Source organism: Heteronotia binoei, chromosome 4 (assembly GCF_032191835.1).
Source record: "Heteronotia binoei isolate CCM8104 ecotype False Entrance Well chromosome 4, APGP_CSIRO_Hbin_v1, whole genome shotgun sequence".
Classification (NCBI taxonomy): domain Eukaryota; kingdom Metazoa; phylum Chordata; class Lepidosauria; order Squamata; family Gekkonidae; genus Heteronotia; species Heteronotia binoei.
Window position 1 is genome coordinate 139,138,645 of NC_083226.1, and position 14,587 is coordinate 139,153,231.

Sequence of the window (14,587 nt, forward strand, 5' to 3'; positions counted from 1 at the left end):
CACCACATTTCCAGTATAGCATCTAGTGCCTCTCCCCAAAATACCCCCTAAGTTTCATAAAGTTTGGACCAGGGGGTCCAATTCTATGAGCCCCAAAAGAAGGTGTCCCTATCCTTCATTATTTCCTATGGAAGGAAGGAATTGAATAGGTGTGTAGGCCCTTTAAATGTGATGGCCAGAACTCCCTTTGGAGTTCAATTATGCTTGTCACAGCCTTGATCTTGGCTCCACCCCTAATGTCTCCTGGCTCCACCCCCAAAGTCTCCTGGCTCCACCCCCAAAGTCCCCAGATATTTCTTGAATTGGACTTGGCAACCCTAGTGTTCCCTGTTTATAATGTAAAGAGTTTGAATAAATTCTTATATATTTTTGAAGTTAACTACTGGAGTCATGCTCTGACTCTGACTACTTGCCATTCTTACTACTTGCCACTCTGCACGTTACCAAGAAAGAAAAGGAGATGCCTGTTTTTGGGTTGCCAACTTTCCAGGGCAACCCCAAAGATGGGAGATTTTACCTCCAAACCAGAAGATTCAGCCAGAGGGGTCTCACTGTCTCTCTAAGACGGCAGTGACAAATTCAGTGAGTGGTGGCAGCGAACTAAGAAAAGGTTATATCCACCAGGGGGTGGGGTAGGGCGGCAGCGAGACTTGCAAGCCTCAGATGGCTGCACAGTTGCAAGGACTGAGGGCAGGTGCCTGTTCTGTCACACAGTCCAACACTCTGTGTCACACAGTAGAGAAAAAATACCAGGTGCCATCAAGAGGTCCATCAGTGGGGCCAGGACACTAGAAGTCCTCACACTGTTGCCCCCCTCCCCTTTTGCAGCAGAACGTATAAAAGTAGAAGCAGGAGTACCAGGCTAAGATCTGGCAGGCAGCCAGTTTTTCAAAGTGTGTCTTACTTCATTTTAATGGTCTCCTTTTTAATATGGGACGGGCTAGACATGACAGGAGAGATCCTGATTAGGATCTTCTTCTGCTTTGAAAAGAAAAATTAACTAACAGCCCAGTGCGGCTACTTTGAAGATTGGGGGAAAATTGCAGTGTCTAGTAACAGTGGCTACCCTCTTCTTTGAAGCTGTAAATCACCAAGTGCCATATGGTGAAGTTTGACATGCACTTGTGAATAAACCTTCCTGCATGGCCATCAATCAATTCAGAAACCTAGTACAAGTGCATTTAATTAAAATCACCTTTCTGTTTTTTTTGCATGTGCTCACCAACTATAAAGAAGGGCTGCAAAGCATTTAAGTGGTCTGCAAGAATTCACCCAAAAATCTTACTCATATATCACCCAGGACACATCTGCTTTGACCTGTAGTCTTTTTAAAACATGCATAGTTGGGTATTGCCACCTCCTTAGGGTAAGGATGCCAGCCTCCAGACGGATCTTGGAATTACAGCTGTTCTCCTGGCAAAAATGACAGTTTCAGATGGTGGACTCTATGGAATCACATCCATGCTGTGTTTCCTTTCATCCCCAAACTCTGCCCTCCCCATGCCCAAATCTTCAGAAGTTTCGCAGTTTAGAGCTGGCAAAGCTACCTTGTGGTTATATGAAATCCAGAGAAGTGGCCTGACATAACTTGTAGCTCACTAAATTAAGACCAGCAGTTATATATTATGGCCTATCACATGCTTGAGGACCTACACCTACTCCCACATAAACTTACCCAACCACTATGGTCCTTTTCAGATGCCGCTGCCATCTGAGTCTAGCTGTGGAAGATCAGGGATTAAGGACATGAGAGTGGCAACCATCAGAGACAGCATGACATCTCTTCCAGCAAAAAAAAAAAAAAAAATGAAACTGACATAATCCCTCCCTAGGAATCACTGGGAATTCTATGGTAAAACAATAGGACTGATGTCACATCTGGACTTTACCATAAAGTTTCCGAGAATTCCTTGAGAGGTATTTTTTCCATTTATTTGCTTTTACTAGAAGAGACACCACACAGTTGGCCCTATGGCCATTTCATGTCCCCACCCCCACCCCTTACTGCTGCTGGGAGCAGCGGTGGAAAGTAAGGGGGATCAGAGACTCAGAGCGGCTTACAATCTCCTATGTCTTCTTCCCCCACAACAGACACCCTGTGTGGTGGGTGGGGCTGAGAGGGCTCTCACAGCAGCTGCCCTTTCAAGGACAACTCCTGCAATAGTTATGGCTGACCCAAGGCCATTCCAGCAGCTGCAAGTGGAGGAGCGGGGAATCAAACCCGGTTCTCCCTGATAAGAGTATGCACACTTAACCACTGCACCAAACTGGAGAAGGGGACTATGTAATACCCTCCTCACAGAAATTCCTCTGTCTCCCTCTATCACTGTCATCATCCGGCAGGTGGCCACCTTTCTGTTTTGTTTGGCGTTGCCTCTTTGACCTTTCGTCTTGTTAATGGGGTTTTGTTTAATTGTTTTATGTACAGGTATTTAAAACCTGACTTTAATGTTTTTGATTGTTTTCTACCATGGGGGGCTGAAGTTGGGTGGAAATGCATCATAAACATGGTTAAAATAAAATAATATTAAAATTAAGTACCTTCCTCTTTCTTCAATTTGAGGCAGGCTGTAAAATGAAAAGCTCTGTTGCAGCTTGGAACACTGGAGGGGGGAAGGTTGCCCTGCATGGCTAGTGGACTGCTGTTGGTTTGGTAGAACACAAATTGTGCAGGACTTGGAACTGCTGGTCTCTGGTTTTTCAACACTGGTCTTGGCAACTGAATATTATTACAGTGTCTTTACATGAGAATATATTTTTCATTGTACAGGTTACTTTCTGCTGTGGAACATATTCAGGCTTTAGAAAAAATGCCTGCTGCATTTTCGCATTTTGAACTTTTTGCAAGCAATTCAGCAAGTGGTAACTGGACATTAGAACACATGCCTGGTAAGAGTCTGTACAAACATTGGACACGAGGCTTAAAAATGTATCAAAACCTAAAAAAGGAATATGCTTGAGAAAGGAATTTTGGTGTTGGGAGATGGTGCATATAATTAGTAATCAACTGAGTTTGAAGTGAAGTCTGATTGTGCCTAAGTGTTTGGATTATGGTGGAGAAAATAAGAAGAAGCAACTAACATGTCTTGTTCGTACTGAAAAGGCAAGTCACCTGCAGGTCTGGATTAATCACTATGTTAAGTAAACTACAGAGAGAGTCTTTAGGAGTAATGAGGAAGTGCCAAAAAAGGAAGCACAGTCTTGTGCTTCCAGAATAATGCACAAAGGAAAGAAATTATGTATTTCTCCCATGGTGTGGTACACCAGGTATTCTCATATCAGGGGTTTATGTTCTGTCTTTTTGATCACTTGGATCCTCAAGATGTCTATGGAACAATAAAACAGATCATTCAAACAGAAGTCCAAACATACAAAAATGAGATCAGTCTTGTCAGTAAAAGTACACAGCCAACCTAAAATGTCACTATCAGATTTAGACAGGCCCATAAGCTTGCCAAAATGAGATGGGCTTCACGTAGGGTTGCCAGGTCTGTGCTGGAAAATGCCTGGAGACTTTGGGGGTGGAATCGGGAAAGGACAGGGTTTGGGGAGGGGAGAGGCCTTAGCATGGTACAATGCTATAGAGTCCACCCAGGGCTGGCTCACCCATTAGGCAAATTAGGCATTTGCCTAGGGTGCTGGAAGGGGGGTGCCAAATTGGGCTCCCCCCCCCGGTCCCAGTACCCCAGACAAATGCCTAATTTGCCGCCACCCCCGCAAGCTCAGAGCAGTGATGCTAGCTTCCCCTTACCTGCTTCGACGTGGACATTTCAGTAAAGCATTCTCTTAAGAGAGCACACAATACAACGAGGTTTTGCTCCCCCCTCCTTTGGAAGGGAGGGGGAGCGAAGCTTATTCGCATCGTATGCTCTCTTAAGAGAACGCTTTACTGAAATGCTGGCTTCAAAGCGGATAAGGGGAGGCTGGTGTCACTCCTCTGAGTGCACCGGGTGGGGGGACTGGTGGAAGGTGGCCTACCTGCTACCCCCACCCTGCTGGTGTGCTCAGAAGAGCGATGCCAGCCTCCCCCTTACCCGGCCGCTTCAAAGCGGCATTGCAGTAAAACCAGAGGGGGGAGCGAAGACTCGTTGTGTTGTGCGCTCTCTTAAGAGAACACTTTACTGAGATGCCAGCTTTGAGGTGACCAGGTAAGAGGGAGGCTGGTGTTGCTCCTCTGAGTGCGCCGGCAGGGTGGGGGCTGGAGCATGGCACACAAGAAGGGAGGGGAGGGGGTGCGGCAACTCTGCCTGGGGCACCATGCATCCTAGTGCTGGCCCTGAGTCCACCTTTCAAAGCAGTCATTTCCTCCAGAGGAGCTGATCTCTGCCAACTGGAGATCAGTTGTAAAAGCGGGAGATCTCCAGGCCCCACCTGGAGGCTGACAACCCTAGACCCATAAAAGTGGCATGATTTTGTAGATTCCAAGCAGGGTCTGATTCATTTGTGGTGTAAATATAAGAGAGTGGTGGAAGTTGATTTTTCCAGCACCTCCTGCACTTGGTAACCACCTGTGAGCTTTGAAGAGGCAATGCTATGGATTGAAACTCCACGACCAATTTCGCACTAGAGCTTTAATCCTGGTTTAACTCTGTCCCCAAACTGACTTTCTACACTAAAACCATAGAATCATAGAGTCATAAAGTTGGTTTCTCTGATTCTCTGATTCTAGTGTAGAAAGACAGTTTGGGGATAGAGTTAAACCAGGATTAAAGCTCTAGTGCGAAATTGGTCCACCTGATGTGGGCCAGTACATTAAGGAGAGTAAAGGGAGGGAAATGGCCTCTTTTTATGGAGATGGCTCTACACTTATCTTCTTTGTAGGGAGAAGCTACAGCCTTCCTTGCTAACATATATTCTCCTCAACCTTTGGAAGTATATCCCCATCTTTGTCACAAAAGGCAACAGTAGATGTTTCCCCTTTTTTCCTTTACCAGATTTCTTTTTAAAGCGTTTTAACAAGAAGGATAAATTCTGAGAGCTAACTGCTCCTTTTTAGCCTCCCACTCCTTCACCTTTCTTTGAGCAGCCTGCCAACTATGGATGTTACCTTTATAGGGGAAAAAGACTCTTGAGAAAAGTGGATTTTGGTGCCAAAGGCAGAACTGTATAAGTAGCAGTTTCTAAATGTTACTATTTTGCATTGCATTTGTGATGTTAACTGGAAAATAAAAATAAAAATTACAGTATTGCATGTTGCCCACAGGTGCATCAGGCAGATTATGTCTATATCTGTAGCATATCTTGTTCTGTAGGTCCAACCATTAATTCAGATCACAACTTCATTAAAGAATATTAAAGTCCTTTCCATTTTTTAAAAATGGAATGTTTTTCTCCCAAACATGCTCCCACTCTGATCTGGGCTTCCTCTGATATAGGTGGATTTGTTTAAAAGGAGCTATTTTCCATCCAGTGCTTCTTAATCCTGGAATTGCCTTGGATTGCAGCCAGATTACTGTTTAAAAATTTCCTGCCTCTTCCAGCAGCTAAAATGCCGCCCCCCAATCCTGTTGCCTAAAGAGAGAGCAATCCCAAGAACAGAATTTCAGGGGATATTTTAGGTTGCTATGGAAGAAGGGATGTAGGAAATTCATATGCCCACAAAAACAATAGTTTTGATCTCTTTGGAAGGGTGTATCAAATATAGGCTTGCTAGTGCAGGTGAGGATTCCCTGGTTTTGCATGCTCCTTCCTGCCGCCAGCCAGCCAGTGGGGGGGGGGGGAATGGGTGGGAAGTCCCACCCCAAAAGCCACAATGTGCCTTTAGATCTCAGGCAAGGTTAGAAGCTTGCAAACTGCTTCTGTTTTGCATGGTTTGTGTGCAGGTCTTTTTTTTTTTTTTGAGAAAAAGCCCAAGAGACTTATTTGCATATTAGGCCACACCCCATGCTGTCACCATTGTTTTGAACGGCTTTTTGTAGAAAAAGCCAAGCAGGAACTCATTTGCATATTAGGCCACACACTGCTGACACCAAGCAAGCCGGAACTCCATTCCTGTGCGTTTCTGCTGTGCCTTTAATTCCCAGTGAGACTGAAGCTGCAGGGGAACGAGGTGAGGAGGCAGAGCCATGTGTGTGAGGGAGGAACCGAGAGAGCCCAGTCCCTCTGTTCATTTTGCATTCCTTTCAGAAGCTGTTTGGGGTAGTAAAGAGTTGGGGGGGAAGAGATAGTAAAGAGTTAACTAGGGATAGAGGGATAGAGGAAAACTCCACCCCTAGACCTCTCTGTTGGTTGAAATGCAGTTGATTGTTACTTTCAGCAACTCTGGTAAGTAAAGCTATCTACGCCATTACCCCAGGGAGATCACAAAAGTGTGAGCATGCAAACTATTTATTTTGGCTGCATTGTGTGTATGTGTTTGTGTGTTCACTTTCATTTAATGTGTGTGGTGTATGTTCACTTTCATTTAGCAGCTGCTGGAGAAGAAAAAGGCAAAAAATAGAACGAGGAAATTAAGACTTTTTTCAGGGTAACTGCACTGCTGTATTTATTTATTTATTTGGAATGGGAAAATCTCCTAGTTCTACTCCCAAAATCCCTAGATATTTCCTCAGTTGGACCTGACAACCCTAATCAAGTGTAGTGATTTTAGTGTACACAAAAGTAGCAATTTCCATAGGGAATTTGTTGATTCTCAATAGCTGTGCAGTCCTAACACCCTTCTAAATCCATTGAAGTCAATGGCCTTACCAACTCTACTTCCAATTGTACTGCAGACTGATAGTGATCAGTACTGATTGCTTAATATTCAAGCTTTGCAAGATGTTGGAGTTTCGTGCTTGACTGTAAACATGAATTGAGACTATAGTGGTGGGGGAGAGGGAGAGTTAGCTCTTTCTGTCTGCATCATTTTCCCATTAGAAAATGTCCTACTTTCACTCACTCTGCTTTTAACTCCAGAAGGGTACTTGTCTTTTCCTTACTGAGGTGAAAAGTAATCAAAGGGGGCTATTTTCAGTTTGGAAAGTGGTGTGTATATTTTTGGGGAAAAGTTAAACCCTCTTTCTGATTGCTGCCACTCTAATCCCATGGCTGCATTTTAGAGCCAAAAGCTATATCAGGAGTTACAGCTATGGAAGTCCAATGGCACATTCAGTCAAAATGCAGGATTCTTATTCAAAATTGTGCACTACATCTTTTGTAGCCAGTTGGTACTACTTGTACTTCCAGTTTAGCATTGCATTACACAACTGGGTGCGTGGGGAAGCTTATTGGAAAAGTTCTCTGCTGGACAGACACTTCTCTGAAAACCCTTCAGTTTTTAGTACAATTAACTACTACAAAAATCCAACAAGTCCAGTGCTTGACCCATGAATAATGGAAACTCTTTCATGGAATTGTATTCAACATACGAGACCCTGGAGAGCCGCTGCCAGTCTGAGAAGACAATACTGACTTTGATGGACCAAAGGTCTGATTCAGTATAAGGCAGCTTATTTATTTATTTATTCCGGGATTTATATCCCGCCCTTCCCACGAGTGGCTCAGGGCAGCTTACAACAAACAATAAAACAATAAAATCGGAACAAAGTAATTACATTTAAAATCAAGCATTTAAAAACCTAAAAACCTTAAAATTTTTAGCATTAAAACTATACAGTAATCACAGAGATCTAGAAAGCTACATTTATCCAGTCAGGCATAGGCTAACCGGAAGAGGGTCGTCTTACAGGCCCTGCGGAACTGAGTAAGATCCCGCAGGGCCCTCACATCTTCCGGTAGCTGGTTCCACCACATAGGGGCCATTGAAGAAAAGGCCCTGTCTCTAGTTGTCTTGAGATGCACTTCCTTGGGCCCAGGGATGTTGAGAAGATTTTGAGTCCCAGACCTCAGTACTCTCTGGGGAACGTGTTCATAACATAAAACAGCTCATCGTTTTAGCCCTGATGTATGTTGATGAATATTGAAAAATTGCATCATCCTCTGTTTCTTCCAGTTATAGTTGCTTATTTATACTCCACTTTTTTTCCAATGGGGACTCAAAGCAGCTCTGAACAACCTTCTGAGGCAGGCTAGCCTGAGAGAGAGTGGACAAAGTTATCCACTGAGCTTCCATGGCAGAGTGGGAATTTGGGCTGGGTCTCCCAGATCCTAGTCCGATGATGTAACCACAGAAACCACAAACCGCTTGTATGTGAACAGTGTTTTATAAAGGCAGTCTCATCATATTACTTGCCACTGCTCAGCCTCTCAAGCAGTGAGGGTGCTTTAGGTATTGTGCCTAGGGTTGCTTGCCAACATCCATGTGGTGGTTGGAGACATCCTGCAATTACAACTGATCTCCAGGCAGCATAGATCTGGAGAAAATGGCCACTTTTGAATGTGGTCTTTATGGCATTGTACCGCATTGAAGCCCCTCCCCTCTCCAAACCCAACTCTCCTCACGCTCCACGTCCAAAATCTCCAGGTATTTCCCAAGCCAGAGCTGGCAATCCTCATTGATTTCCTTTGCTGGATACAAGTATTTAAACAAATAAAGCTAGAGGTAGATGGTCATAGGGCCGAGGCATTGTTACCTGTGGCATGTACACCTTTGTTTCTTTTGGTCTGCTTGTTGCCTCTCTTTGAACAGGTTTTGCAGCTTCACAAAAATCTGTTTAACAGAAAGGACGGTGGGACCAGCAAGCAGTGTACAATCTATGATGCCTCTTTCATTCTCTCTTCAGTGCTCTGAAATAATTAAAGTCTGTCTCCAGCCTGAGTAAATAACTAAATAATCTAGTTTGTGTTCAGTGATGGGAAGGATGAATGTTTCCAATGACAGGCAGTTCTTTTTCTTAATCACATGAAAACTGCTAGCATCAGCATTTTCATTTTTCCCCGTGTTTGTGTGTGTGTCACAGCAATTCATGATTGCCTCTGAAAATAACTGGGGGGAAAACAAAGGCAGGGGAGAACCATTTTCTGAGTGGATGTTAATACTCACATAGAATGGAGAATCTGCAAGGAAAGTTGCAGACAGAAGAGAAGGGTTTTTTTGTTTGTTCAATCAAATTATTAGCATATGGGATTTGTTTTTGAGCCTCCTTTTGAAGACATCTCACTTTTACAGTACAATCCTAAACAAACTTGTATGCTTCTAAGGTCATTTACTTCAGTGGGTTTAGGAGGGTATAACTTTGTTTAGGCTGGCATTGTTTGTTAGATTAGTTTGAAGCAATAGCTCCAGTGTATGCATGCATTGCTGGAATGGGTATAGATTTCAGTGATGTTACAGCCCCACAAATGATCTCCACATATGAGCTTTCTCAAGAGCTCAGACTCTCAAATAGCGGGGAGAGAGGGTGCATTAGGAATTATGTCCTTTTGCTGGACAAGAAAAATATCAAACATTCCTTCTAGTTCAGTGAGAGGTCTGCTGCCTGTACATATTGCTTTTGAATGCCTTTACAGTCTCTCTACCAGGAGGGGCCTCACAGCAGGGTGTAATGCCATAGAGTCCACCCTTCAAAGCTGCCATTTTCTCCAGGGGAGATGATCTCTGCCAGCTGGAGATCAGTTGTAAAAGCGGGAGATCTACAGACCCCACCTGGAGACTGGCAACCCTATTTTGGATCATTCATTTCCAGATCGAAACATTCCGATTTGGGTCCTATATTAAGTGTATATTGCTTTACAAGAGTAACAGGGACTTCGTTGTATGTTGTAATTTGTATTATTTGACCTCTGAAGACCTCTGCAGGCTGAAATGTGTCAGGTCATATAGGGTGATTACAGGCTGGCATTTTGGGCCGACTCAAAGACGCCTCAGAAATCGACTAGAAAAATCCTTCCAAATAACAAATATCTGCCACCCATCCCCTACTCACCCTGTCCTCTGGCATCCTGAGAGCGGCTCAAAAAGCTACCACTTTTGAAGTGGTAGCAAATTTTTGAGCTGCATGCCAGTCACCTCCTCAGCATCTGGAAGCAGAAGGGCGCAAGTAAGGCACTTTGGCGGAGTGAAACCAATAAAATGTATGAGAAAAAAAACAAACCAAGTGAAGGGAATGGAATGGTATACATCAGCCATCTGATCGTGCCCGTGTCGCCTCGTGGATGGGATGAGGATGGCTTGCGGGGAAGCGTGTGGAGGGTTTGGGATGGTTCATTTTGAGCCGACTTGGAACACCTCCCATCCGCCCCTAAATGCCCATCTGTTATCACCCATATAGTTCCTTTTTGTGTATTTGTCACTTTGATCATATTCTGAGGCTTCATTTGGGCCTCTACAAGGTTTTTATATGTTTTTGTAATAAACATGTCTTTAACTATTGCTGTGTTTAACTTTTGACCCCTTATTAGTACTCTATACTTTCTTTGGAGGTTTTTGGTTGGTTGGTTTAGATTCTCCCCCCCTCTCTTTTTGGTTGAATAATAAACCACCATGAGACATGGTGCCTCTTCTTTGTGATAGCCTCATTTCAGATTTAGGCCACGAGAGCTGCAGGCCACAAGCTTTATTTGACAATAACTGCTTGCATGTTTTCTTCCAGTTCCACAGACCCCTAGATTACAGCCTCAGGAGCCAAATTCAGCTACGAGCACATCAATTGCAGTTTACTGGACTGTGAGTGAAGATGATGTTATTGATTTCTTCCAAGTCTATTGTATGGAGGAACGCCCAGGAAGGCAAGAACAAAGTGGTATGTGAATGGGGAAGACTGGAGCAGGGATGAGTGGGGATGAGTTTCTAAAAAGAAAACCAAGTTGAAAATATGAAATAAAAAAATCTTGAATTCTTCGATTACAAAAGCGTAAATTTGTTAACAGAAGCCCAGCAGGGTAGTTTGTTTGTTTGTTTGTTTTAGAAAAATGTGATTTGTGCCATAAAACTGCACCATATTCTTTTGACCTGTGTAATTTCCATTTTCTGAAATAATTTGCACAAAAATCAGACTACTTTAAAGACATAACAACATCTCTCCCTCCAAATCTGCAACAAAAGAATCAGTCTTATTTAAGCCTTTCCAGAGGCTTGAACACTGGCCTGTCAGAACTGTCGGAGAAACTTGTCCATAGTCAATGAGAGAAAGGGTTACTGTCAATTCCAGCGGGAGGTTTTGAAATTCAAGAGTAAATGTCACTTGCTGGAGGCCATTTCACACTTCCTGTGGGGTGTTTTATCAGGAAGGAAATTCTGCTCTGAGTGATGGACAAAGGAAATTTCATGTTCACATATCACCAAGCAGGCAATCTGACTAAAATAACTGGTGCATTGTATAAGGCCAAAAGGATGAAAGGTAATTGTTAATCAGCTTTCCTTTGTGAACCATCAGTGGTTTCAGAAACCTAGTATGCATGTGTTTAAAACTGCTTGTCTTATGCATGCACACCAACAGCAAGATAGGGACTGAAAAAATTGTTTTAAAGGGCATGTGAATTTGGTCTAAAAGGCTTTGGTAAATCTGATCTAATTAGCTGACTAAATTTTGAATTTCAGCTAACAGAGTAAGTTCTATGACAGCGGCCTCCTGCATTTTGACAAGCTTTGTGCCCATTCATTGTGTCTAATGGGTGTCCTGTTAGATTCAGCATTTATTATGGGTACAAAACCAGGTCCAAAGTACCAGAAAGAGAATAACAGGGGAAAATAAAGATTACTACTGAAACAGTGAGTAGCAAAGTAAGATTAAATGAAATTTGGCAAAAATGGTGGTCTGAATGCAAATGTAGGGAAATAACAGTTGCATGCGGGAAAGATGTCATATGCAGAGTCATAATTTGGTCCTCCTTTTCATGTGCTAGTGTGCAAGTTAGTTTCAGCAAGGTGGCAGTAGCACAGTAAATGTGTGCTGAATAGAACTCTGTTTACTTGCCCAGGGCTGGGATTTGCCAGTTTGGTGTAGTAGTTAAGTGTGCAGACTTTTATCTGAGAGAACTGTATTTGATTCTCCAACTCCTTCACTTGCAGCTGCTGGAATGGACTTGGCTCAGCCATAGCTTTTGTAGGAGTTGTCCTTGAAAGGGCAGCTGCTGTAAGAATTCTCTCAGCCCCATCTACCTCACAGGGTGTCTTGTTGTGGGGGGGAAGGTAAAGGAGATTGTGACCACTCTGAGACTCTGAAATTCAGAGTATAGGGTGGAATATAAATCCAATATCTTCTTCTCCCGCAGCTCCAATGTCCTGCCTAGGGATGTGCCAAAAAAAAAAAAATTCAGAAGTACACGGATTTGGAAGTATATGGGGGAAAGAAATACGGAATCCCGTATATTTCTGAATTCCGTAGTCGGAGTAGCCGCATATACGGTAGATGCGCGACTATTTCCGAATATATGGCCCCATTATACCCTATGGGCCATTGAAATCAATGGCAAATAGGGTATATTTGAAGCCGCCTGGAGGGGAGGGGGTTTGAGGGAGAGCCCCCAAATTTGCAGGGGATCTGCAGGGGACTCTCACCTACAAACCCCCCAAGTCCCAAAATGATTGGGCCAGGGGGTCCCATTCCAGGGGCACCCAAAGAGTGTGCCCCTATTCCACCATTATACCCTATGGGCCATTGAAATCAATGGCAACATAGGGCATAATTAGAGGCTACTGGGGGCAGGAGGTTTGAGGGAGAGCCCCTAAAACTGCAGGGAACCCGTAGGGGACTCTCCCCTACAAAACCCCCAAGTCCCAAAAAGATTGGGCCAGGAGGTCCCTGACTTTGGGCTCCCCAAAAGGCCCATTGCCAACAATGATGGGGAAAGCCCAATTAGCCACTTCCTCCACTATAATTGCTGTGGGAAAAGTGGCTCTGGCCAGAGGGGGGTTTGAGGGAGAAGCCCCAAAACTGCAGGGCAGCTTCAGGGGACTCCCCAGCATGAAACCCCCCTGGCTCAAAAAGACTGCACCCATCTGTGGGCACCCCAAAAGGAACACTGCTCCCAATGGTGAGAAAAAAACAATTAGAGCCACTTCCTCACTGTAATTGTCGTGGGAAAAGTGGCTCTGGGGAGCAGGAGGTTTTGAGGAGAGCCCCCCAAACTGCTGTGCAGCTTCAGGGCACTGTCCCACACAAAACCCACAAGGCCCCACAAAAATTGGACCAGGGGGTCCAATTCCTGGGGCACCTAAAGCCAAACCTAACTTCACACCAGATAATCGCTATAGGACCCAAATGCACTACATCCCTCTATCTACTCTATTAACCCTGCAGACCTGGAACCAATATAAACCCAGTTGCCAATGTCACTGCCACACAAAACACAATCTGCTCAAGGTCTGCTCTGCAGACCTGGCTGCAGCAAACCTAGATGCCAGCTCTCCAGCCCTGCCCCAAACAACACGAGGAGAGCTGGCCAAGCACAACAAGCCTGCTCTCACCCAGGTGCCAGCTTCCCTGCCACAGAACGCACAATCTACAGATGCCATCTCTCCAGCCCTGCCCCAAACAACATGGGGAGAGCTGGCCAAGCACAACAAGCCTGCTGGTTCTGGGTCTCTCACCCAGGTGCCAGCTTCCTCCCCCCAAAACCAGAACCAGGAAAAGGGACAACAGGAGAAGGCCAAGAAACTCAACTGTTAAAAAAGTGGCCTTTTAAACAATAAAAATTAGGCCAAACAGCACCCCCCCCCCCCAAGAACCAGAACCAGAAGAGAAAAGGAACAACATGACTTCCCTGTTATGCTGGCGAACACTGGAAGTAAGTGTAACTTTAATTGTGGGGGGGAATAACCCCTCATATAGTTTTTTTTTTTAAGATTTAAGATTTTCTGCAAACATAGGGGATCTCCCAAGTTTGCAGAAAACTCTCTTTAACATCCATATGGCCCTGATCCGCAGATTTAGAAATCCATAGGTTGAGGCCACATGTGACTAATAATATACAGATGTAAAATATACAAATGGTTTCCATTAGAGAAGCACATTTATCATGATGTTCTGTGCATGTGAACCTATGCATGCCTTTTTTTCCTTGCTGCAGGGTTGGTAGAAGAATATCGTGTTACGGTGAAAGAGAGCAACTGCATTTTGGAAGACCTGGAACCTGGCCACTGCTATAGTGTGTGGATTATGGCTGTGAACTACACAGGATGTAGCTTTCCTAGTGAGAAATCCATATTTAGAACTGGTAAGTAGTTTGCATTTAGGGAGGCAATTTTTCTCAACATTGGCAGTATTTCTGTTTAAACAGAAGAGATAACACAGAATGATAGAAGCAGTGGCCTCAGCTAGGTGAGGTATACTTTTAAGGATGGTTCATATAACTGAAAATCTATGCTGTGCACAGTGGGCTGGTTCACACGTGTGTATATATCAATCGCTTAGGCTGACAATGTGTGAATGGATGCCGAATTAACTAGTTTAGCTTTCAGGATTACCTTACAAGTAGTTATAGTTGAAGCTCTTGTCTGATTCATCCATTGCACAATTGGATTGATTTTCCTACACTATGTTATATACGCAGGAATACGTTGCTAATCTCTGTTGCAGGCTGAAATCTTTCTGGACACACAGTGGCGGAATGCAGACAGTGGCCTGAGTAGCTATGGCTTTGCCAATTACAGTTGATTTTTAATTGTGTTAATCAAGGCTTTTTTGCTAGAAAAAGCTCAGCAGGAACTCATTTGCATATTACACCACACCCCCTGATGCCAAGCCAGCTGGAACTGCATTTTCGT

General features: G+C 44.1%; 1 protein-coding gene across 1 annotated transcript in view; it reads left to right on the forward strand.

Annotated features, from left to right (window-relative positions):
• Positions 1-14,587, forward strand: part of CMYA5 (cardiomyopathy associated 5) — a 73,331-nt gene that overhangs the window by 35,160 nt on the left and 23,584 nt on the right. The window contains exons 6-8 of the mRNA XM_060235866.1: positions 2,771-2,889; positions 10,473-10,622; positions 13,891-14,037. Coding sequence (XP_060091849.1) covers positions 2,771-2,889; positions 10,473-10,622; positions 13,891-14,037 — 416 coding nt within the window. The remainder of the gene's footprint in view (positions 1-2,770; positions 2,890-10,472; positions 10,623-13,890; positions 14,038-14,587) is intronic.